Raw genomic sequence first — 27054 nt, 5'->3', positions numbered from 1 at the left:
ACTGAGGCGACCAGAAGTTAACACAGTATTCCAAGTGTGGCCTAACTAGGGTTTTATAGAGTGGCAGCATAACCTCACGGCTCTTAAACTCAATTCCCCTGCCAATGAAAGCCTGTCGAATTGGGTGGCAACTTTGATCGATGGACATGGATCCCAAGATCCCTCTGTTCCTCCAACCTGCCAAGAATCCTGCCATTAACCCTGTATTCTGCATTCAAATTCAACTGTCCAAAATTAATCACTTCACACTTTTCTGGGGTGAATTCCATTTGCCACTTCTTTGCCCAGTTCTGCATCATGTCAGTGTCCTGTTGCACCCCACAGCAGCCCTCCATGCTGCCCACAACTCCTCCAACCTTTGTCATCAGCAAACTTAATAACCCATCCATCCACTTCCTCATCCAAGTCACTTATAAAGATCACAGAGCAGAGGTCCCAGAACAGATCCCTGTGGAACACCACTGGTAATCGAGCTCCAAGCTGAATACTTTCCATCTACTACCACCCTCTGTCTTCTATTGGACAGCCAGTTTTGTATCCAGACAGCCAAATTTCCCTGAATCCCATGCCTCCATACTTTCTGAATGAGCTTACCAGGGGTAACCTTTATCGAATGCCGTAAAATACGTATATTCCATGTCCACGGCTCTGCCTTCGTCAGTGTGTTTTGTCACAACCTCAAAGAATTCAAATAAGGCTTGTGAAGCATGACCTGCCCCCCCCAAAGCCATGCTGACTATTTCTAATCAAACTGTGTTTTTCCAAATAATCATATATGCTACCTCTCAGAATCCTCTGTAATAATTTGCACACCACACAAGTAAGACTGACTGACTGGTCTGCAATTCCCAGGATTATCCCAATTCCCAGGATTATCCCTATTCCCTTTCTTGAACCGGGGAATGACATTTGCCACCCTCCAATCATCTGGCATGGCTCCAGTGGACAGTGAAGATGCAAAGATCATTGCCAAAGGGTCAGCAACCTTGGATATATCCCATCTGGCCTGGGGACTTATCTATCCTCATGTTTTTCAAAACTTCTAGCATATCCACCTTCCTAACATCAACTTGTTTGAGCGTATCTGTCTGTTTCATGCTGTCCTTATAAATGTCAAGGTCTCTCACTGTTGAGTACTGAGGCAAAGTGTTCGTTAAGGACCTCGCCTACTTCCTCTGACTGTGCGCACAAGTTCCCTCCGCTAGGCCTGATTAGCCCTACCCAAACTCTGACCATCCTGTTGTTCCTGACATAAGCATAGAATGCCTTGGGATTTTCCCTGATCCTACCCAACAATGCTTTTTCATACCCGCTTCGAGCTCTCCTAAGTCTATTTTTCAATTCCTTCCTGGCTACCTATATAGCCCTCTAGAGCCCTGTCTGATCTTTGTTTCCTCAACTTTAAGCTTCCTTCTGCCTCTTGACTAGCTGTTCCACATGTCTTGTCATCCACGGTTATTTCACCTTACCATCCGTCCCTTGCCTCAGTGGGGCAAACCTGTCTATTTCTCTTAGCAACTGCTTCCTAAACAACCTCCACATTTGTCATGTATTTCCCTGGGAACATCTGTTCCCAGTTTATGTTCTTGCCTAATAGCATTGTAATTCCCTCTTTCCCCCATTTAAATACCTTCCCATACCATCTGCTCCTGTCCCTCTCAGTGAGTGCAGTAAAGGTCAGGGAGTTGTGATCACTATCAGCGAAATGTTCTTCTGCCAATAGATTTGACGCCCGGCCTGTTTCATTGCCAAGGCCTCCCCTCTCGTCAACCCATCTACGTTGAGTCAGAAATCCTTCCTGAACACACTTGAAAAAATCTGCTGCATCCAAACTATTTGCACTAAAGCAGTTGCAATCTATATTGGGGGAGTTGAAGTTATGAATATGTTTTTCCTTTTCAGGCAGATCTGAGGAGGTAGGCTGTGACTGGGACCAGTTCCACTGCAACAACGGCAAATGTATCCCTGAAATTTGGAAATGCAATGCAATGGATGAATGTGGAGACAATTCTGATGAAGAGCTGTGCGAGCGGTCAGTTCCACCAACTGCCTTTCCTTTTCAGCCTTGTGCATATGATCAGTTCCAGTGTCTGTCAAGATTTACTGCAGCTTATACATGCTTACCTGAGGCCTTGCAATGTGATGGAAATATTGACTGCCTTGATTTGGAAGATGAAATAGATTGTGAGCCCCCTAGTTGTGGCAAGTGGCTGAGAAACTTCTATGGAACATTCAGTTCTCCTAATTATCCTGCATTTTATCCACCTGGCAGCAATTGCACATGGCTAATTGATACGGGAGACAGACGCAAAATCATTTTACATATCACTGACTTGAAGCTGGATGGCACTGGCCATGGGGATTATGTCAAAGTGTATGATGGGCTGGAGGAGAATTCACACAGACTGCTACGCGTCCTGACATCCTTTGATTCTCGGCCACCAATCACTGTCATCTCTTCCTCTGGACAGGTGCGGGTGCATTTTTATGCTGACAAAGTTAATGCAGCCAGAGGTTTTAATGCAACCTACCAAGTTGCAGGGTTTTGCCTTCCATGGGAGATTCCCTGTGGAGGCAATTGGGGTTGCTATACTGAGCAACAACGCTGTGATGGTTATTGGCACTGTCCAAATGGACGGGATGAGACCAACTGTAGCTCATGTCAAAAGGATGAGTTCCCCTGCTTTCGCAATGGAGTGTGCTATCCTCTATCAGACCGGTGTAATTATCAAAATCATTGCCCAAATGGGTCAGATGAGAAGAATTGCTTCTTTTGCCAGCCTGGTAACTTCCACTGCAAGAACAACCGTTGTGTGTTTGAGAGCTGGGTTTGTGATGCACAGGATGACTGTGGTGATGGCAGTGATGAGGAAAGCTGTCCTGTGATTGTTCCAACACGGGTGATAACTGCAGCAGTCATCGGAAGTTTAATCTGTGGACTACTCCTTGTGATTGCGCTAGGATGTACCTGCAAACTGTATTCTCTGAGAATGTTTGAGCGCAGGTAAGTGGTGAGTGCAAAAGTGAAATATTAATGATTTTATGGAGGAATTGAAACAAAATCGTGGTATTTCAGGTACCACATTATTTTTTTTCGACTTTATCTTTCACCAATCTGAATAGACCTAGCAGATGCATTTGATCTTGTTTTGGGCTGAGCAAAGATTTTCCTCTCCCTTATATCCAAAAGGTGGTGGCAGTGTCATCATGGAGGAGGAGGGGGAGGGAAAAATAAGGAAATTATTATGGAATCTCTGAACCAGAATTGTTAATTAAATTTGTTCTTGAACCTTGGCTGTTCCAAAGAATGATGTTTGATGTGCGAGAAGAAAAATGCTTGTTGGAGAGGGAAGCATTTTTTTTGAATGGATGAGAAAACTCACGAGAATGCTAATAGGCTTGCTGGAATAACAGTTTTTATTGCAAAAATCTTAGCTGTTCATGTTAACACAGGTATTACAACATTCTAATATTGCAGTGTGACTGTTTAAAGAATGTCAGTTGACTGTGAGTCAATACTTCAGCTCGTAAATTAATGGGAAGGATCGGTGTTGGAAATAATAACACACATTTGGTTTCATACTGTGTATTTCCATTTCCTATATAATACATGGCATCTGGATTGTCATCCTAAAAAGCTTATATTTAATTACTCATGTATCCCTTAATCATTTTTAATCTGACTGACCAAAGCCTAAAGCTGAGGTATTTTTGGTCAAATATTTATTATTTCAAAATATATATTTACTGTTGGGATGGATAATGTTGGAACCATAGCACTTAGAATCATATAGGACGGAAGAAGCCCTTTGGCCAACAAAACTACACTAAATATGCACTCGGCCCATAGCCTTCAGTGTTATGACTTGAAGTCCTCATCCAAGATTATGAAGTCTGTTGCCTCAACTACCCTCCCAGGCAGCGCTTGCAAGATTCTCACCACTCACTGGGGTGGAGAAAATGTTTCCTTAAATCCTCTCTAAATCTCCTGCCTGTCACCTTTAAAATTACGACCCCTTAGTAATATTTCTTCTAAGGGAACAGTTGTTTTCTGTTCACCCTATCTGCCAGTCATTAGTTTTTACACCTCAATCAGGTCCACTGTCAGCATTTTCTGTTCTAAAGAAAACAACTCAACCAGCCTCTCCTGCGTAGCTAAATTGTTCCATCCCAGGCAACATCTTGATGAACGTCCTCTCCACGCCCTCCATTGAATCACATCGATCTCATGTGGTGACTAGAACTGCATTACAGTACTCCAGCTGTGGCCTAACCAAAGTTTTATTCAGTGTTTTGTACCCTTGCTCCTGTAGATGACAACTGTTAAATAAGAGCTGTATACACAATATTTTTGTATAGCAAGTCAATAATTTATGGCTTTTTGTTTCTATTTTTAGTGTTCCTGAAGTGTATGATTATTAGTTTTCACTTTCCCACTGGAATCCAGATAGCAGAACACAAAGCCCCCTTTATTTTTCCCCACATCTGATAATCAAACCTTAATTTGAACTTTAGTGCAAAATCATTACTGCTTGTTCACAATGGTTTTGTACTAGTTCCCTCAATTAAGATTGTTCACTTATACAGATTATGGATGGTATTATCTTGTTGTACCTTTGTTCAGACTGGATTTCAGGAATAGAATAAGTAGGGAGATGAATGTTGATAAAGTGAGAGCTTCTCAGTCCAGAAGTTGTTGAAACTCAGCTGGCCTTTACATCAGATTGTAAGTAAAATTACAACTTTGTTCAGGAAATCTGCAAGCCATTGCTTTTGAGGATAATTGAAATTGACTCCATCTTGGCAACTGTACTATTTATTTAAATAGAACTATCACAAGCTCAACCCTTGGTCTAAACCTGAATGTGGAGTCTGGGGATAACTCTATGTATTTGCCTGTTGTATTTTGTAATACTTTTTTTATTCTGGAACCTGATTGGCATAGAATTGTACAGCATGGAAACAGACTCTTCAGTCCAACTTGCACATGCTGAACAGATCCCAAATTAATCTAGTCCCCCTTGGCCCATGTCCCTCCAAACCCTTCATATACCCATCCAGATGCCTTTTGAATGTTGTAATTGTACCAGCATCTGCCACTTCCTCTGGCAACTCATTCCATATATTCACCACCTGCTGCATGAAAAAATTGGCCCTAACGTCCCTTTTTAACTCTTTCCTGCCATGTTAAACCTATACCCTCTAGTTTTGGACTTCCCACCCTGGAAGAAAAAACCTTGGCTATTCACCATTTCCATGCCCCTCAGATTTTATAAATCTAAGGTCACCCCTCAGCCTCCGATGTTCTGGGGGGAGAACCCTAGTCTATTTAGCACCTCCTTTATTAGCTCAAATCCTCCAAACCTGGCAACATCCATGTACGTCTTTTCTACACCTTTTCAAGTTTAACATCATCTTGTCTATAGCAGGGAGACCAGAATTGAACACCATATTCCAAAAGTGATCTAACCAATGTCCTGTACAGTTGCAACATGACATCCTAGCTCCTATACTTAATGCACTGACCAATGAAGGCAAACGTACCAAACACCATGCCGTACCCAGTCTATCTGTGACTCCACCTAAGGCCCCTTTGTTCAGCAACACTTCCCAGGCCCCTACAATTGTATATCTTTTCTGTCCTGAGTTGCCTTACCAAAATACAACACCTGATTTTTATCTAGACTGAACTCCAGCTACCACTCATGGGCTAATTGGCCCATCTGATCAAGGTCATGTTGTAGTCTGACATAAGCTTCTTTACTATCTACTACACCACCAATATTAGTGTTTATGTGCAAACTTATTAACCATTGCTCCTATACACCCATCAAATCATTCCTATAACTGACAAAAAATAGTGGATCCAACACAGAATAAAAACCGAAAGAACTGTGGATGCTGTAAATCAGGAATAAAAACAAATTTGTTGGAAATGCTCAGCAGGTCTGGCAGCATCTGTGAAGGCAAAAACAGGTAAAGTTTCGGGTTCTGAGGAAGGGTAGCCAGACTCTAAACGTTAACTCTGTTTTTTCCTTCACGGATGCTACCAGACCTGCTGAGCTTTTCCAGTAAATTTGTTTTTGGATCTAACACCGATCCTTGCAGCACACCGCTGGTCACAGGTTCCCCCATCTGAAAATCAACCTTCCACATTACCCTCTATCTCCTACTTTCAAGCCAATTTTGTATCCAAATTGCTAGCTGGTGAAGAGCAGTTTGGAGCATTTGTTGATTTTGATTTGTGTGTAGAGATGTCTAACGGATAAAATCAATTGATTGCATAGTCATCGAGTGTTTATCACTTCTGAGGCTAAGAACACTTATCAGACTTCGTACAACTTGTATACTACTAGTTATGCTGAGGCACTTTCACACGTCAAGGTCACTTGTCACACTGCGAAGGCCAATGACTTGTGCCTTATTTTGTATCTGAGCAGCTTGATTAGAGAATACCATAAGTAAGGTGGCTTTTAAAAACAAAACCTCCTATTAAACGGTTAGTTTTGTTTTAATCAATGGGAGCACTACCATTATAATTTTCACTCTAATTCATAGAATCCCTACAGTGTGGAAACGGGCCCTTCAGCCCAACAAGTCCACACTGACCCTCAGAGTACCCACCTAAAACCCATTCCCCTATAACCCTCACATCCCTGAACACTACAGGCAATTTTGCATGGCCAATCCACCCAGCCTACACACATTGGACAGTGGGAGGAAACCAGAGAACCTGGAGGAAACCCCCACAGCCATGGGGAGAACGTGCAAACTCCACGCAGGTGGTTGTGCAAGGGTGGAATTGACCCCAGGTCCCTGGCGCTGTGAGGCAGCAGTACTAACCACTGTGCCACTGGAGACCTGCAAATTCAAAAATATGACTGGAAATACTTAATGTAGTATAGTATCTCCAAACAAGACATTTAATACTACTTATAATTAAGTCTAAGGTATAATTGAGCTGTAAGATCTTTTGTGAGTTTATTGAATCATGCACAGGTTCAGTGGGCCAAATTGAGTTCAATGCAGAAATTCAGTATGAGGTTCTATAAGCATGCAAATACCTAATTGAAACCAAGGTCATTTCTTCAGAATGAAATGTAGTCACTCTGTTTCATTAAAGCAGTTAGTCACTTCTCTCAATCTTCAAAAAGATTGGATAAGATGGAAATACTAAGGCAACATTTATCAGATCATGATGATGATCAGAGGATTAGATAGGGTGGACAGCGAGAGTCTTTTTCCTAGGATGATGACGTCAGCTTGTATGAGGGGGCATATCTGCAAATTGAGGGGTGATAGTTGTCAGAAGCAGGTTCTTTACTCAGAATGGTAAGGGTGTGGAATGCCTTGCCTGCCACATTAGGGGCATTTAACAGTCCTTGGATAAGTATATGGATGATGATGGGATAGTGGAGGGGGATGGGCTTAGATTCATTCACAGGTCGGTGCAACATCGAGGGCCGAAGGGCCTGTTCTGCGCTGTTGTGTTCTATGTCTGAAATTTCTGTTTTCACAGGCAGTGCATGTCATTGACAAGGCCAACAATGCTCGTCCCTAAATGTCCCGTAACTTTTGCTTCCTCGAAAAATTGCACTTCATGTGTAGGGATGTGCACGCTATTAGGTTAAAATTCTAGAAGTTTTTACTGAATAGTGAAGGAATGCAATGTAATTTCAAGTCAATGAGTTGGGATGATGTGGAATTTGCATGTGTCCCATGATGTTGATACTGGAAGGATTCTGCAATGGTATTAGCCAGAGAAGTTGAATGGGAGATGGTTAAATTCATTCCTTTGGAGATGGTCATTACCTGGCACTTTGTCATGTGAATGTTACTTAATTTCACTAACCCAGCTCCAGATATTTTGGAGCGTAAGGATAGAAATAAACTATTCAGCGCCTCAAGCCTTTTCCACTGTTCATTGAGATTATGGCTGATCTTTTACTGAATTCCATATACCTGCCTTTGGCCCATATCTATTCGTACTTAGCCGAACAAAAATGTATCTCTAAGAGTTAAAATTTAACAACTGGTCACTGCCATTTGTGGATGAGAGTTCCAAACAACCACCTTCCTTTTGTGTGTTGAAGTGCCTTCTCACATCTCTCCTAAGCAAGTCTGACCCTAATTCTCAGACTGTATCCCCTGGTTCTAGAATCCCTCAACCAGTGAAAAAGGTCATCTTTATCTACCCTTTTTTTTTTCCTGTAAATATCTTGAAGAGTTTGATCTGAATACCCCTGACCCTCTTCTAAATTCTAGAGGAAACAGGCCTAATTTGTATCATCAGTCCTCCACTCAAGCCGTACACTTGTTGGATTGGTCTGAAGAAGTATATGCTGTTGAGAAAGAGAATCTGCTTCACCCTGGATTTTCAAGCAGTTTTAAGTGACACAAATAGTCATTCAGACCCATCAATGCTTTACGTTTAAATATACTACCCCACTCCCTCTTTAGTTGCTGTCCATACACCCATTCCCTGCTGATGGTGTATTTCAGACTGACCGACTGGAGAAATAAAATCTGTTGATAATCACAGACCTTATGATCATTGATTTTTTTTTTTTAAATTTAAATACCTCCACATATTTGCACAGTTTTTTTTTGACAAAGAAATAAGTGGCAGTACGCAAATTGTAGTTGTGGCACTCTTTAGAATGACTGATACAATGTTGATCTTAAAACCATGCAATGGAAAAAAAATTGAGCAGCTCAGTTGTAATAGCAGTTACATGCTTAAATAACAAAACATTTCTGTAGATTAGCTTGGTACATTTGAATGAAGTATCCCTTAAGCCAATAATTTATCTTCTTTGGTACAAACAAAGGAAATGGATAAATCTCTAACTGCTGCAGTAAAACCAAATTGCTGAAAATCTTAAGCAGGCCTGGCAGCCTCAGGAGAGAGAGATAGTTAATGCATAGCGTTGAATTTGACACTTTTTTTCAATAACTCCTGCCGGATTTATGTCAGTATCAGGATGACTTTTCTTCTTGTTTCTAAGATCTTTTGAAACCCATCTGTCAAGAGTTGAAGCTGAGCTGTTGCGAAGAGAAGCTCCTCCATCTTATGGCCAGTTAATTGCACAGGGCTTGATTCCCCCAGTCGAAGATTTTCCTGTTTGCTCATCAAACCAGGTAATAACTTGTAGATTTTTGGTTTTTCTTGTAATTGATACATTTCTGCTCCAAGCAGTCTTTTTTAGATTTTTTTTTGTACAAGTAAGATTCTGGGACTGCAAATGTTTTTTTTAAGGTTGTAATCAAGTGAGTCATGATCTCGAATGTAAACTGGTGAGAATTTGACTGCCGGACTTGGGATAAGAAAAAAAGTGGAGAATAAACTGCTCTGTAACTTTATCCACAATGTTAGGAAATGATGGCAAAGGAATTGGTACGAAGGAGGAAGATGATTTGGGAAGATGGACAGCACAGGAGAACGCAAATGAGGGGTAAAGCGGTTTAGATGATTTGTAATTGGGATTGTAATGTGTATTTTTTTTTTAAAGTCCCTTCTCTTGCTACACATTTATAGTTATAAAACTTTCTTTTAAGATTTGAATTAGGTTGGCTGCCAATATTTTCTCATGTTTTCTGGTGCCTCTTATTTCATTTACCATTTCTCCTTTGAACTACCTATGTTCAGTTGGCTATTGCTATCATATCAACATGACACTTGTCATGTCTAGCTTTTTGCTACTTCATTAAAATCACCACCTTGTTCATTTTCCAATTGACTTTATATTTTCTAAGACAACCAGTTCAGAGGTGTGTGATAACGTCTCTAAAGTAAATGAGGTTTGAACCTGCTCCTCTGATACTGCTTAGCCTGCTGTGTTCATCCAGCTCTACACCTTGTTGTGTTTGAACCTAGGTCTCCTGAACAAAAGGTAAGGGCTACTATTATGCCATATTGGGAATGTACCTCACCTGTACCCAAAACTATGTCTTTAAAAGTCACCTGTTGGTCCATTTCATTTTACTCTATCAACTTTTTGTTCCAATTTGACCAGAACAGATCTGCTCAAACCCATTAAAATTGTCCCTCCTTTAGTTAATTGTATTCTAGATTGCACCTGCTCCTAATGGGTAGTGGGATCAAATTTTGACTGAACTCTCCAGAAAGGCAGAGGGGTCTGTTGACTTGGAGGCATCCTATTGGCTGGTGAATATGTTATGATTGTGGGATGGATACTGAAGCAGGAGCAATGAAACAAGTGTGTTTTATCAGATCTTTAAAATTAGTTCACATCCAGAAATCACAACTTGCTTACTGTCCCATTCCAAACACTTGCCTGTACTGCCACCGACATTCTCCCCCCTGCAATGAGTCTGCTCTTCCTCACTACTGTGCTGTATCTCTGTCCCCGAGACCAAGGGACTCTGTCATCAGTGGGTATACAAAGGATACAAGGAAGTAGTAAGCAGTGGGGAGAAGAGTGCCAAGTAACCAAGCAGGGCCCAGGCAAAGCAACAAGCGGATGCTGTGCAAGTGAGACGGGACATGCTGAGGTTGGCAAAGGCTCTTTGGACATCTGTGGTATTGTGCATGTGGCTGCGGTTGATGTTTCATTTTTAGTTTGTTGTGCTTTCATGTCATCAATGACACGATCTGACGACTAAAGGTATTTTATGAAATGTTGCGCTGCTTTGTACCTTGCAGAGGTCAACTTCTGTGTTTCAGGTAAGCACCTGGAAACATTTCACAGGGGCAGTTACCAAGTGAATTTCTTAGGATATAAGGCATGCCTTAAAGGAGACCAAGAACTTAGAAGGACAGAGATTTAGGAAAGAATAATGCAATAGTCAAATATGGCTCAGAAGGTAGCCATTTGGCCCACTAAGTGCATGCCACTTCCTTATGGAGCAATTGATTAAAATAATTCGCCAAATTCCTGCAAGTTTATTTCCCTCAAGCGTCGTTTTGAAATCACTGGTGCCTGCTTCCATTATTCTTATAAGTGAGTGCCAGATCGTTACCACTTCCTGAATGAAAAGTTGTTCTTTTCATTGCCCTTGCATTTCTCTTTCAACATCTTTTAAGCTGTGTTCCTGGTGGGGAACAGGTTATCACCTTCAGAACTTCATTCTCAACTTCTTTAAGAAACATAAATTGTTTCTGTAGCTTTGGAGCAAGTCCTTTTATGAGCATTTCACCCATTATTCGACTATAGCCATGTTTATGGGTAGTAAAGGTGGGCTTGTGTTTGCTGATAATGTTCTGCACCTCTTGATTGTCTTTCGTGTCCCTAGCATTAACCCAAAATTCCCCACTCGTACGAATATTCTCAGTGTACAGTCTCATCAGGACTTCTAGCGACCGATCAGATATGTTTGCTAATCCACCCATTTGTCAAATACTTCAGTTCACTGGGTCAAATGATTGATAGGTTACACATCCTCATTAAGTTAGAGCTGAGAATATGTTCCCCTTCCCAAGTCTAAGTTTACTATTATAGCATTATAACTAGTGATAAACCAAATGGCCCAACCTAAATTCAACTTGCTTGCTCCTCTGATGTTGCTTGGCCTACTATGTTCATCCAGCTTCACACCATCTTATCTCTAAATTCAAAGGGGTCAGTTTTGTATCCTTTCTGAGAATACCTGGTGGAACCATTCAAAGTGATGGTCTGCTTAGTGCTGCACCATGGTAAACTTATTCCTTTGGATGTATTGAAGGTGATTTGGGAACTTCCAGTGACCCATAAAAATTCAGTGGGGCAGCCACTTGCCTCACCACCTACTAAAGAGTGTCCTGCACCATCTATTTGTCAGTGCACCCCACATAAGAAAGACCTAATGCCATCAGTCCTGCTGACAGCAAACTGAGCAATCAGCACATTGACCATGGTAATCTTTGCTAACTACCCCCTATAGCCATTCTCGTGCAATTTAAGGTATATCAAGTGTGCTCCTCCTTCCTGTTCAGATCCATCTAATGGCAAGGGATCAGGAGGCTTTCCCCTACCTTCTAGGGGTTTCTCAGTCCTGGCACTTAAAACTTAGCCTCCCAACTACATTATTTCCCTTGGCTATGCAATTGCATACCACTGGGACCTCGACCTCAACCTCAACCTTTCTCATTCCTCTAATTGAATCTTCACTCTGATTGCGAACATAGTTATTTTTTCCCTTCTAACCTTTTAGGCTCATTTTTTTTCCTTTGTTTCCTCTTCCCAGACTGTCACCAACTTTCTCAATACCCATGCTCTTGTATCTGTGTTATCTGGTGGGTCATAGTTCGTCTTGCCAATGAGACCAATGAGAATTATGTATGGCACCATTTGATCCAGCCACCAGCAGCACAATTTGCTCTAGGATTGACAGGTGAAGACACATCTTCTGAAATGTACCATAACTGGTTGGTACCCTTCCTCTGCCTAACAACCTGCAGGATTATAAAATGTGAGGCTGGATGAACACAGCAGGCCAAGCAGCATCTCAGGAGCACAAAAGCTGACGTTTCGGGCCTAGACCCTTCATCAGAGAGGGGGATGGGGGGAGGGAACTGGAATAAATAGGGAGAGAGGGGGAGGCGGACCGAAGATGGAGAGTAAAGAAGATAGGTGGAGAGGGTGTAGGTGGGGAGGTAGGGAGGGGATAGGTCAGTCCAGGGAAGACGGACAGGTCAAGGAGGTGGGATGAGGTTAGTAGGTAGCTGGGGGTGCGGCTTGGGGTGGGAGGAAGGGATGGGTGAGAGGAAGAACCGGTTAGGGAGGCAGAGACAGGTTGGACTGGTTTTGGGATGCAGTGGGTGGGGGGGAAGAGCTGGGCTGGTTGTGTGGTGCAGTGGGGGGAGGGGATGAACTGGGCTGGTTTAGGGATGCAGTGGGGGAAGGGGAGATTTTGAAACTGGTGAAGTCCACATTGATACCATATGGCTGCAGGGTTCCCAGGCGGAATATGAGTTGCTGTTCCTGCAACCTTCGGGTGGCATCATTGTGGCAGTGCGGGAGGCCCATGATGGACATGTCATCAAGAGAATGGGAGGGGGAGTGGAAATGGTTTGCGACTGGGAGGTGCAGTTGTTTGTTGCGAACTGAGCGGAGGTGTTCTGCAAAGCGGTCCCCAAGCCTCCGCTTGGTTTCCCCAATGTAGAGAAAGCCGCACCGGGTACAGTGGATGCAGTATACCACATTGGCAGATGTGCAGGTGAACCTCTGCTTAATGTGGAATGTCATCTTGGGGCCTGGGATGGGGGTGAGGGAGGAGGTGTGGGGACAAGTGTAGCATTTCCTGCGGTTGCAGGGGAAGGTGCCGGGTGTGGTGGGGTTGGAGGGTCTCTGCCTCCCTAACCGGTTCTTCCTCTCACCCATCCCTTCCTCCCACCCCAAGCCGCACCCCCAGCTACCTACTAACCTCATCCCACCTCCTTGACCTGTCCGTCTTCCCTGGACTGACCTATCCCCTCCCTACCTCCCCACCTACACCCTCTCCACCTATCTTCTTTACTCTCCATCTTCGGTCCGCCTCCCCCTCTCTCCCTATTTATTCCAGTTCCCTCCCCCCATCCCCCTCTCTGATGAAGGGTCTAGGCCCGAAACGTCAGCTTTTGTGCTCCTGAGATGCTGCTTGGCCTGCTGTGTTCATCCAGCCTCACATTTTATTATCTTGGAATCTCCAGCATCTGCAGTTCCCATTATCTCTGAACCTGTAGGATTACCTTGTTAAACCCTACTTCATCCCCAGTGACATCCTTCATCTGAACTTTAGTGTCCCCTTAGATGGAGATGTTGACCAAGGAATAAGGTAATATGTTGAAGTGGCCAGCATCTCTGTCTCAGGCTTGCTGCAGTGCTCCAGTGAAGTTCATTGCAAGCTGGAAGCACAGCTCCTCATTTTCCACTTTGGGACCCTGCAGACATCTGCACTCAATATTGAGTTCAGTAACTTTACAGTTTGAGTTGTTCCATGTCCTCACCCCAACTCTCTCTCACCAGGCCTTGTTATCACGCAGCCTGCTATTACACATAACCTACTCCTTGCTGCTGACCGTCCCCATTAATAATTATTAAATCTCTTAACCAGATCATTATCCACTCCTTTGTCCAACTGCTCTTCTGTCTCTTTAGGCTCAATCCTCACTGTCTTCTGTGTATAAACTGACATTTTCCTAGGTAGGATCAGTTATGGAGAAGGATCATTTGCCCCTAAGCGTTAACTCTGATTTCTCTCCCCAGATGTAGTCAGACAAGCTGAGGTTTTCTAGTAACTTCTGTTTTTTGGATGTGAGATTGCTCGCTTGAGCTGGAAGGTTGGTTTTCAGACGTTCCGTCACCATTCTAGGTAACATCATCAGCGAGCCTCTGACGAAGCGCTGGTGTTATGTCCCGCTTTCTATTTATCTGTTTAGGTTACCTTGGGTTGGTGATGTCATTTCCTGTGTTAGTGATGTCATTTCCTGTTCTTTTTCTCAGGGGATGGTAGATTGATTTGGAGCCAATGTGTTTGTTGATGGAGTTCCGGTTGGAATACCATGCTTCTAGGAATTCTCGCGCGTGTCTCTGTTTGGCTTGTCCTAGGATGGATGTGTTGTCCTAATCAAAGTGGCGTCCTTCCTTATCTGTATGTAAGGATATGAGTGATAGTGGGTCATGTCGTTTTGTGGCTAGTTGATGTTCATGTATCCTGGTGGCTAGCTGTCTGCCTGTTTGTCCAATGTAGTGTTTGTCACAGCTCTTGCAAGGTATTTTGTAGATGATGTTCGTTTTGCTTGTTGTCTATATAGGGTCTTTTAAGTCTATCCAGAACCTCAACCTGAGCTACAAATCTTCTCAAAATTTCTGGGTTTTTTTTCCATTCTGCTTTATAACATCTGCAGTTTTTTCAGTTTTATTCTAATTCAACTACCTGGCTCTCCTTTTTCATCCCAGAGGACCCCTCTTCACCTAATGCAGAGACCTGACTAGCATTTTCTTACTCAGTACCTTCTTGATCTTTTTGCCTTTTTAATGAAAGGCGGTGCAGTGCTTTGAGAGAGGTGCTCGTGAATTAAAACTGGCCACTGTCCAGGTCCCTGTAGAATGTGATGTTTCAAGATAATATTGATAAGTGCCCCAATCTGCCTTTGGTATGTTTCTATTGAGTCAATATTGCATGTTCCCTTTTTTCAGCAAACTTCAGTACTTTACTGAGTCTAATTTAAATTATAGCTGCCAATCTTCAGCTCTTGAACCATGCATTTTCATATCCAGTTGAATTTGAAGAAGCTGAAGCTCCCTGTTTTTCTGAGTACTCTTATTTTGTAAAAATCTTCAATTTATATATCACTGTTGTTTCCAAATTATTTATGAAAATGAGTTATACAATTCTCAGTCTCTGGCATACCATCAGTGACCAACCTCCATGCTTTTTAGCCAGTTGCAATTATTATTAAAACATAAACAGCCATATACTTGAATCTACAGTTACTTGAGGTATTAAACCTTCTTAAAAATCACTGTTTAGGCTGAGATGGAATATCATATGTTTCTGGATATTATAGTTTAAAAAGATCTGTGAATATTTTTGAGAAGGTTTGTACCTAGGGCTGTTGACTTGCTGGCCGGGCTGGTAGGTTTGGTCACAGACGTTTTGTTATCATACGAGGTAACATCACCGGTGCACCTACGGTGAAGTGTCAATGTTCTACCCTGGTAGCTATTTGTGTCTCAGTTTGCTGGTGTGGGTGGCATCACTTTTTCAGATTTATTTCTTAGTGGGCCAGCTTTACATGCTTGATACCAGTTAGACTGGGACAACATAGCCATCTTAGGACTAGCCAAGCAAAGACATGCACAAGAATTCCAAAAGCCCTGGCACTCAAACCAGGGCTCCATTAACTCACATGTAGACCTGGTCCCTGTATACCAATCACTGAAAAAACAAACTAGAAGTGATGCCAATCACCCAGCAAACCAAGACACACAAATGGCAAGCAGGACAGAACACAGATGCTTCACCAGAGGTTCACCATGATGTTACCTAGGATGGTGACAATGTCTGTGAGCAAGTCAACAAGTGCAGTTATGTCAGGGATAGTAAGAACTGCTGATGCTGCAGTCTAAGGTAAGTGTGGAGGTTGGGAGGAACACAGCAGGCCAGGCAGTATCAGAGGAACAGGAAATCTGACGTTTCCAGTTGGGACCCTTCTTCAGAAATGTAAACTAATCTTACTGGTCCCTGCCACCAAACACAGGCCTCTTCCACCCCACAAGTCATCAACGCTATCGAGGACCTCATGCGCAATGTGCCTGGTGACGTTGACCATGTGGTCACCATCGCATCAACCACTGACGCCACAGATCTCGTCACTTCCACCGATGTCTGTCACGTCACAGCTGGTACCATAAACTGTGCCAGGGCTGCTGCCACCCACACTGCAGACACCACCGCTTCCGTACCAAGACCGAGAGCACCACCTACATCAAGGACGCCCCTGCTGATGCCGCTCCCGCCGCCGACGTCAAGGACAACGTCACTTCTGACATCGCCCAGCCCCAAACCTTGTTGGTCTTCCCCATCCCTCCAGACCTCCCCCTCACGGAGGACAGTCAGTCAGTCCTCAGTAAAGGACTCACCTTCATCCCTTTCTGTTCACACTTGGATGTCGAACAGTTTTTCCACCACCTCCGTGCATATTTCTTTAACCACGAGTCTAAACAACCCTCTACAGACCCCTTCTCCCACCTTCAACACACCCTATCCTCTTGGACACCACCCAAAGGTCTCCTACCCTCTGTCGAACTCTTCATTTCCAACTGCTGCCTCAACCTCTCCACGCCTCTCACTCACTGCAACCTCTTCCCCACAGAACATGCAACCCTACACTTCCTCCACTCCAAACCTAACCTCACCATCAGACTCTCAAAGAAGGAAGGCGCAGTTGTGGTATGGTGCACTGACCTTTACGTCGCCGAGGCCAGGTGCCAATTCTCTGCTGTCTCCTACCGCCTCCTCGATCATGACCCCACCCCTGACCATGAAATCATCATTTCCCAGACCATCCATAACCTCATCACCTCAGATGACCTCCTATCCATCGTTCCCCAACTCCGCACCACTTGTTTCTATCTCTTTCCCACAATAAAAAAAGTCCCATTTCTGAAGAAGGATCTACAGTGTGGCAACAGGCCATTTGGCCGACCAAGTCTGCACTGCCCCTCTGAAGAGCATCCCACCCAGTTCCCCTCCCTATCCATGCATTTCCCCATGTCTAACCCATTTAACCTAAACATGCCTGGGCACTATGGGCAATTTAGCTTGGCCAATCCACCCACCCTACTCATCTTTGGACTGTGGAAGAAAACTCAATCAGACACGGGGAGGATGTGTGCAAACTCCGCACAGACGGTTGCCTGAGACTGGAATTGAACCCAGGTTCCCGACACTGAGGCAACTGTGCTAACCACTGAGCCACCATGCTGCCCCATTTTTCAAACTGCTCCTGGTGAGACCAACTCATATCTCAGCACTGCACATGCCTGTATGGAGTGGTCAAGAATTTCATGAATGATACCACAGTTGAGACTTCAATTATATGATGAGACTGGAGCAACTGAAATCGTTCTCCCTAGATCGAGAAGATTTATTTAAAATGCTGAAAATCACGCAGGGTTTTAATAAAGTAAATAAGAAACTACTGTTTCTTATTTGCTGACAGGAGTGATAGTAACCCAAGGGCATGCACGCATTTAAAGTAATTGGGAAAAGAAACAGGTGAGATGAGAGGAATGCTGATCAAGCAAAATATTGTGATGAGAAGTGCGCATAAAGAGTAGAAGAAGCCGGTTCAGTTGCTTTTCAAAAAGTACTTGGATAAACATTTGAAAGGAAGAAAATTTGAGGATTTGAGAATTATTGGAAAAAGACTAGGAAAGTAAGATGAATTGGACATCTTGTTCAAGGTGATGAATGGCAAAGCAGCCTCCTAAGATGTAAATCTATCATGCAATGTACAGCTGCAAGCAGATAAGCAATTTTTGTTCAATTCCTAATCTGCACTACAATTAGTGTTGTTTGATCACCAATATGTAACAATTGACGTTCAAAAACCTTAGCATTTACTATGATTAAATTTTGACACTTGTGAGATTGTGGTAAAGGAATTCTGATGAAATATTGAAGAGGGTAGTTGCATGCAACTTAATCTTAGTGAACATTTTTTTCCGATGTTGTGATTACTAGGAGATCACTTTGCCTTCCCATATTATAGGGATTGAATGGTGTAGTTGTCATTGACTAGTAATCCAGCGACCCATGCTGTTCTGGGCTCAAGTTTCAGCATGGTAGTTTGTGAAATTTGAACTTGATAAAACTCTGGAATAAAAAGCCAGCTTAATGGTGATATTGTAAAAACCCATCTGGTTCACTAGTCATTCACACCGCAAGAATATACCAAAAAAAAAGGATTCATTGTGTTGGATCAAGATGTATAGATTTAACATGGTGTGTCGAACCAAAAAAAGTGAGTGCCTCTGAGAAATTGAGCTCTTTAATCTTACAATCTTAATCAAGTTAGCATTTGACACCTGGATGTTTTATTCTGAAATTCAGACAGGTTTATTGGTGCCACACAGCTGTATCTGGATGTAGCTGTATGTAGCTAGTACCCAAAGGTACACATGAGGCAAAGTTACAGATGCTTCTATGCTATGGCAATATAGTACTTTGTCACACAACAACCTCTTTGGTTGCCAATGTTAGCTGTGAGCGCCTGCCTAAAATTAATTAAACAGAAGCACTTGCACCAGTGGTTAGTGAAACTATGCAATTTGCTGGGCTCTGCACTTCTCACACTCCATCCTGCCAACCCTGAAACAGAAAAGGATTTCTTGCACTAGGGTCATTCCAATTGCAAAAATCATCTTGATCAGCTAAGAATTCCTGTCATGACGAGCAAACAAAACTGCAGGACTTCAAAGGAGCCATGCAGAGGTTAAAGGGGTAACTTGTGACATTTGTTTTCATTTAAAAGGTAGGGTTCTCATTTTGTTACAGGCTGTCAGAAATGAGGTGACGTTCTTACTGATTTGACCCCTCCAATTTTTGTATTATTTCCTCAATGCCTGCTGCCCTGACTTTTTCTAAGTTTATTCTTACATGGGATGCTGGGCCAGCATTTATTGTCCAACCCTAATTTCTGCAGTCCATGAGGTGTAGGGACACTGGAACACTCTCAAAGAGTCGTAGGATTTAGGTCCAGCTACAATTAAAGGGCAGGATCATTCCAAGTCAGAATAGTGTGTGTTAGGAATTGTACAGATATGGTGTACTCATAAATATGCCAATCTTGGGGATTCCTTGTCCTGGCATTGGTAAAAGGCTAGAAAGTGGTGAAATTCTTGTGTCCTGCACCCTCCACTGTCCAATCCTATTCAGTGTGATGCATTTAAAGAGACAGTATCCCCGGAATACAAGAGGGAACAGAATATCCCCTGCTGTGGTAGAGTAGGGAAAATGCTGGATGATGAAACTGTGTGCATGTAATTTTCTTTATTTAATTTTGCACTATGTAGCAGAGAGAAGTCTAACTGAGCATCTGAATTGGAGAGGTTTAACATGCAAAAAGAAAGTAAAGCTGTATGTGTTGAGTATTTTTCTAATGTAGTTTGCTGCTCAGATATATCCAATTAGTTAGTCTTAAAGTAGTTTAAATTTGCAAAGGGTAGTGTTTTCTCACTTATTCTTAGCTTTAGAAGTGAATTACTAACCTGTAATTACAGTTATGTAAATTCAGCAGATTAGCTTTGAACCTACCCATATTAGCTTCAACACTTATCATGGATTACTACAGAGTTCCCAGTACAGCTGTCATCCCTTTGTGATGCAACATTGTTTTTCTTTACCCTGTAAATTATTGGTTTTGTGATTTTATAATATTTGTTTAACCCTCTGTGGTTATGCATCGTTGTTTGTTCTGTGTTCTTTATAATGTTTTGTGGATGTAAAAGTTCATTTATCAATGCCTGTGATAGCTCTCTGATTAGAAATGTATAAATTACTTTAAAACTGCCACTTTAATTTGTGGTGTTTCTCTTCTGTTTTTGAAGTAACGCTGATGACTTGAGAGCTCATATCTCCATTGTTTACTGTGTAATTTACCTTTTGTGGCATGTGTAGTGCTTACATACAGGGTTCAGAATTATGCAAATCTGGGAAAATATTTGCTTTTCAGTTATAGCCATTACTGCCACAAGAACTTACTGCATCGAGTGCCAGTCAAAAACATGGCCATAAACATGCCAATTTATTCTGTTAAATTATTATTTTAAAGCGATATTTTTTAAAGCAACTTAATAGAAGTGTGAAATGCTGTAGTATTTTGAAGTGCATCCTTGGAATACACGATTAAAGAAATACAATTAGTACTTAATTGGCATGTGAATGTTGCAAGGAACAGTGTGCTAGACGTATACAGTGGCCCAATCTGCAACTTGTACTGTATTTAAAGTGTTTGAAAATCAGTCGACCTGTTTTAACGAAAGCTTTCTCTGATGGATCAAGGCCTGAAACGTCAGCTTTTGTGCTCCTGAGATGCTGCTTGGCCTGCTGTGTTCATCCAGCTTCACACTTTGTTATCTTGGATTCTCCAGCATCTGCAGTTCCCGTTATCTCTCATATACAACCAAATATCTTTAATTTGCCCTACAGTACCCAAACAAATAAACTACTTTCTGCGTTTGCAAAATGTTTTCTTTATTGTAATATTTGTTTTAAGTTTCTGAAGGATTCTGAGAGGCATGATTGGAACAATATAAACCGTAATTTTGTAAGGAATGCTTCTGAAGCTAATTCTCTTCAATTATGTTTTAGGCATCCATTTTGGAAAACCTCCGATTGGCAGTACGGTCACAACTTGGATTAACCTCTCTTCGATCCACAACATCCAGTAGACAATCTAACCTCTGGAACCGCGTCTTTAGCTTTGCAAGATCCAGGAATTCAGGATCTCTAGCACTTGTGTCAACTGATGGAGGTGACGCTATTAGTGCGCAGCATGCTACAAGAGAACCAGAAAGGAGCAGTCTGCACAGAAGTCTTCTGGCACTCGATTCTGACGAAGCAGATAGAGATGGTGAGCAGAGAGATACACCAGGAGCAATTGGTAGTGTTGTTGCTCCTCTACCTCAAAAAGCTGCACCAAACTCTGTAGTAGAAACTATTGTTGGAGCAACTGGAATTTCTGCTGGCTGCCATACTAACACTACTACTGACATTGTTCCTCCACAATCAATAAGCTCAGAGCAGCCACACATTAGTCCTGCGAGACAGCAGTTGAGCAGCGCGTTAAGTAAGGTAACTCAGAGTTTGCGCAGAGTACGGATTTCTATTGGGAGATGCAATTTGGCAGGACAGAACCAAAGTCCCTTGAGACAGCTTGTTAGAGTGCACGGAAGAGATGATGACGATGATGTTGAATTGTTAATTCCAATTTCTGATGCAGCATTGGGTATGGATATGAGGGACCATTGCAGACCAGTAACTGAGTCTGGTCCTAATAGGGTGCAGGAATGTAGGAAGAATTGTGTTTCAACTCCTCAAAGAGAACGGTCAAATAATAGAGATGGACCTTGCATGCACTGTGGGATGGTCCATACAGCCCAGATCCCTGAGGAGTGCTTTGAAGCAACATTAAAGAATGAAACTAATGATGATGAATCCTTGCTTGTCTGCTAAATATTCAGTACATCAACTAACTTTATTTATGCTCCTGTCATGACAGTGCACATTGTAACTTTTACATTCTTTCAGTACTTGGAAAGAAAACAACTGGATTTTTCTGACTGCTAGATACAATAATTATTGTTTTTTACTTTTGTTTATGGGAGTCAACTAAATACATGGTAACATGTTCCATGTGATAATTTTGGTTTGCATTATGCATTCAAAATATGAATGTATAAATTGTTTTAATATGTAGAATGAAAATAAATTATAACTCTAGTTTCTGCATTTACACATCTTTTCATAACTGTTTCTAAAATGTTGTCTTTATTTATTGCTGTTGTTCTGAATTGCATGTCTTGTTTTTATTTTTAACCATTCAGATTTATTAGGTGCCCCAGAAACGGAGTCTAGAACCTGAAGAGTAATGCAAACAAATAAAAATCTACTTTTACATTGAGGAGAATTTTTTTTTTGTTTACTACTCTTTTTCTCTCGTTATCTACATGCAATAAAATAACCCAGCAGAAGCTGAAATGTTTGATCTGGTGATTGAGGTATATTTCCTTTTGAATAAATTTGTTGTTTTTTCTCAACTTAAGACGCTAAAATTAAGGGATAGTTTTCTCAAGTTTGGATGTTGCAAAAGTTGCATCAGACTGGAAAGTAGCAAATCTAGCCCATCTTCGTAAGAGAAGGAGGCAGAAAACTGGAAATTATTAACTAGTTAATCTGATGTTTGTTGTTAGAGTTAATTATTTATAAGGTTATAACTGGTTACTCAGGAAGGCTGGCTACTCAGGAAAATCTCAAGGTAATTGTGAGGAAGTGCAAACCGTTTTTAATCAATTTGTTGGAATACTCTATAAAGGAATAAACATGCTGTCCATAAAGGAGGTGTACTATGCTTGGATTTCGATAAGGCAAACAGACTATTAGAACATAAAACATTACAGCACAGTACAGGCCCTTTGGCCCTCTATGTTGTGCCAACCTGTCCTACCGTGCTGAAGCCCGTCTAACCTACACTATTCCATGTATGTCCATATGCTTGTCCAATGATAACTTAAATGTACCTAAAGTCGGCAAATCTACTGCCGTTGCAGGCAAAGTGTTCCATTCCCTTACTACTCTCCGAGTAAAGAAACTACCTCTGACATCTGTCCTATATCTTTCACCCCTCAATTTAAAGCTATGCCCCCTCGTGCTCGCTGTCACCATCCTAGGAAAAAGGCTCTCCCTATCCACCCTATCTAACCATCTGATTATTTTAATGTTTCAATTAAATCACGTCTGAACCTTCTTCTGTCTAATGAAAACAGCCTCAAGTCCCTCAGCCTTTCCTCGTAAGACTTTCCCTCTATACCAGGCAACATCCTAGTAAATCTCCTCTGCACCCTTTCCGAAGCTTCCACATTCTTATACTGCGGTGACCAGAACTGTACACAATACTCCAAGTGTGGACGCACCAGAGTTTTGTACAGCTTCACCATAACCTCTTGGTTCCAGAACTCAATCCCTCTATTAATAAAAGCTAAAACACTGTATGCCTTCTTAACAGCCCTGTCAACCTGGGTGGCAACTTTCAAGGATCTGTGTACATGGACACCGAGATCTCTCTGCTCATCTACACTGCTAAGAATCTTACCATTTAGCCCTGTACTTTGCCTTCCGGTTACTCCTACCAAAGTGCATCACCTCACACTTGTCTGCATTAAACTCCATTTGCCACCTCTCAGCCCAGCTCTGCAGCTTATCTATGTCTCTCTGCAACCTACAGCATCCTTCGTCACTATCCACAACTCCACCGACCTTAGTGTCGTCTGCAAATTTACTAACCCATCCTTCTACGCCCTCATCCAGGTCATTTATAAAAATGACAAACAGCAGTGGATCCAACACAGACCCTTGCGGTATACCACTAGTAACTGGTCTCCAGGATGAACATTTCCCATCAACTACCACCCTCTCTTCTTTCAGCAAGCCAATTTCCGATCCAAACTGCTATATCTCCTACAATTGCATTGCTCCGCATTTTGTACAATAGCCTACTGTGGGGAACCTTATCGAACGCCTTGCTGAAATCCATATACACCACATCAACCCGTTTACTCTCATCTCCCTGTTTGGTCACCTTCTCAAAGAACTCAAAGGTTTGTGAGGCACGACCTTCCCTTCACAAAACCATGCTGACTATCCCTAATCAATTTATTCTTTTCTAGATAACTATAAATCGTATCCCTTATAACCTTTTCCAACACTTTACCAACAACTGAGGTAAGGCTCACTAGTCAATAATTACCCGGATTGTCTCTACTCCCCTTCTTGAACAGGGGAACCACATTTGCTATCCTCCAGTCGTCTGGCACTATTCCTGTAGACAATGACAAGTTAAAGATCAATGCCAAAGGCTCGGCAATCTCCTCCCTGGCTTCCCAGAGGATCCGAGGATAAATCCCATCCGGCCCAGGGGACTTATCTATCTTCACCTTCTGAAGGATTTCTAATACCTCTTCCTTGTGAACCTCAATCCCACCTAGTCTAATAGCCTGTATCTCAGTATTCTCCTTGACAACATTGTCATTTTCTAGAGTGAATACTGTTGAAAAATATTCATTTAGCGCTTCCCCTATCTCATCTGACTCCACACACAACTTACCACTACTATCCTTGATTGAGCCCAATCTTACTTTTGTCATTCTTTTATTCCTTAAATGCCTATAGAAAGCCTTAGGTTTTACCCTGGTCCTATCCGCCAACAGCTTCTCATTGTCTCCTCCCGGCTCTTCTGAGCTCTCTCTTTAGGTCTTTCCTGGCTATGTCGTAGCCCTCAAGTGCCCTAACTGAGCCTTCACATCTCATCCTAACATAAGCCGCCTTCTTCCTCTTGACCAGAGATTCCACCTCCTTTGTAAACCATGGCTCCCGCACTCTACAGCTTCCTCCCTGCCTGACAGGTACACACTTATCTAGGACACGCAGGAGCTTTTTCTTGAATAAGCTCCACATTTCTTCTGTGCCCATCCCCTGCAGTTTCCTTCCCCATCCTATGCTTCCTAAATCTTGCCTAATCTCATCATAATTGCCTTTCCCCCCAGCTATAACTCTTGTCCAGTGGTATACACCTATCCCTTTCCATCACTAAAGTAAACATAACAGAATTGTGATCGCTATCACCAAAGTGTTCACCTTCTTCCAAATCTAACACCTGGCCAGGCTCATTACCCGGTACCAAATCTAATGTGGCTTCCCTGCTTGTTGGCCTATCCACATACTGTGTCAGGAAGCCCTCCTGCACACACTGGACAAAAACTGATCTATCTATAGTTCTCGAACTATAGTGTTCCCAGTCAATATTTGGAAAGTTGAAGTCCCCCATGACAACTACCCTGTCTCTCTCACTCCTATCGAGAATCATCTTTGCTATCCTTTCCTCTACATCTCTGGAACTATTCGGAGACCTATAGAAAACTCCCAACAGGGTGACCTCCTTTCCTGTTTCTAACCTCAGCCCATACTACCTCCGTTGATGAGTCCCCAAACATCCTTTCTGCAACTGTAATACTGTCCTTGACCAACAATGTCACACCTCCGCCCCTTTTACCATCTTCTCTGTTCTTACTGAAACGTCTAAATCCTGGAACCTGCAACAACCATTCCTGTCCCTGCTCTATCCATGTGTCCGAAATGGCCACAACATCGAAGTCCCAGGTACCAACCCATGCTGCAAGTTCACCCACCTTATTCCGGACGCTCCTGGCATTGAAGTAGACACACTTCAAACCAATTTCTTGCTTGCCCGTGCCATCTTGCTTCCCTCAAACTTTATTTTGGACCACCCTACTCTCAACCTTTTCTGTAGTCAAACTACAATTTTGGTGCCCATCCCCCTGCTGAATTAGTTTAAACCCACCTGAATAGCCTGAGCAAATCCCCCCCCCCCCCCCCCCCCCCGCACCGAGGATATCGGTACCCCTCTGGTTCAGGTGAAGACCATCTTGCTTGTAGAGTTCCCACCTACCCCAGAAAGAGCCCCAATTATCCAAGAATCCAAAACCCTCCCTCCTGCACCATCCCTGTAGCTACGTGTTCAACTCCTCTCTCTCCCTATTTCTTGCCTCACTAGCACGTGGCACGGGCAACAAACCAGAGACAACAACTCTGCTCGTCCTAGCTCTCAGCTTCCATCCTAGCTCCCTGAATTTCTGCCTTAAATCCCCATCTCTCTTCCTACCTATGTCATTGGTGCCAATGTGGACCACGACTTGGGGCTGCTCCCCCTCCCCCTTAAGGATCCCAAAAACACGATCAGAGACATCACGCACCAACCGTGAGTGTCTCTCGTCCCCACAGAACCTCCTATCTGTCCCCCTAACTATGGAGTCCCTAATGGCTAATGCTTTGCTCCTCTTCCCCTTTCCCTTCTGAGTGCAGGGACAGACTCTGTGCCAGAGACCTGTGCCCCACTGCTTTCCCCTGGTAAGTCGTTCCCCCCCCCCCCCCCACAACAGTATACTTATTTGTTGAGGGGAATGGCCACAGGGGATCCCTGCACTGCCTGCCGGTTCCCTTTCCGTCCCCTGACCGTAACCCATCTGCCTTTTTCCTGTACTTGAGGAGTGACTACCTCCCTGTAACTCCTCTCAATAACCCCCTCTGCCTCCCGAATGATCCGAAGTTCATCCAGCTCCAGCTCCAGTTCCCTAATGCGGTTTTCAAGGAGCTGGAGTTGGGTGCACTTCCCGCACATGTAGTCAGCAGGGACACTAGTGGTGACCCTTACCTCCCACAGAAAGTAGAAGGACTTGCTATAAGAGATAACCAAGGTGTAGAGCTGGATGAACACAGCAGGCCAAGCAGCATCAGAGGAGCAGGAAAGCTGACATTTCGGGCCTAGACTCTTCTTCAGAAATGAGGGAGGGCAAGGGTGTTCTGAAATAAATAGGGAGAGAGGTGGAGGTGGATCAAAGATGGATAGAGGAAAAAGTAGGTGGAGAGGAGACAGGTCAAAGAGGTGGGGATGGAGCTAGTAAACGTGAGTGTAGGTGGGGAGTTAGGGAGGGGATAGGTCAGTCCAGGGAGGGCGAACAGGTCAAGGGGGCGGGATGAGGTTAGTAGGTAGGAGACAGGGCTGGGGCTTGAGGTGGGAGGAAGGACAGGTTAGGGAGATGGGGACAAGCTGGGCTGATTTCAGGATGCAGTGGTGGGGAGGGCTAAATTGTGTGCAGTTTTGATTTCTAAGAAGAAATTGTAAATGAATTGGAGACAGTTTGCAAGAGGTTAACTAGCTTGATACCTGAAATAAGTGGGTTGATTTGACGAAGGATTGGACAGACTAGTTTTATTAAAAACAGTTAGGGATGATTTGATTTGACCCTGAATGGTTTCAAAAATGTGGATATG

At 43.0% G+C, this 27054-nt stretch overlaps 1 protein-coding gene across 5 annotated transcripts in view; it reads left to right on the top strand.

Moving 5' to 3' along the window:
- The window catches only part of lrp12 (low density lipoprotein receptor-related protein 12), an 82086-nt gene extending 59981 nt beyond the window's left edge, over nucleotides 1-22105 (top strand). For 3 of the 5 annotated variants that reach the window (XM_048529938.2, XM_048529940.2, XM_048529939.2), the window contains 3 exons: nucleotides 1903-3004; nucleotides 9009-9141; nucleotides 20800-22105. In XM_048529938.2, the coding sequence (XP_048385895.1) occupies nucleotides 1903-3004; nucleotides 9009-9141; nucleotides 20800-21663 (2099 nt within the window). In that variant the 3' untranslated portion in view covers nucleotides 21664-22105. Of the gene's footprint in view, nucleotides 1-1902; nucleotides 3005-9008; nucleotides 9142-9376; nucleotides 9456-20799 lie in introns of all 5 variants that reach the window. The other 2 variants (XM_059646027.1, XM_048529941.2) reach the window with 2 other exon arrangements.
- The last annotated feature ends 4949 nt before the right edge of the window (nucleotides 22106-27054 follow it).

This window comes from Stegostoma tigrinum, chromosome 5, assembly GCF_030684315.1.
Source record: "Stegostoma tigrinum isolate sSteTig4 chromosome 5, sSteTig4.hap1, whole genome shotgun sequence".
In the NCBI taxonomy this organism is placed as follows: Eukaryota; Metazoa; Chordata; class Chondrichthyes; order Orectolobiformes; family Stegostomatidae; genus Stegostoma; species Stegostoma tigrinum.
This window is presented reverse-complemented; position numbering and strand designations above follow the sequence as displayed.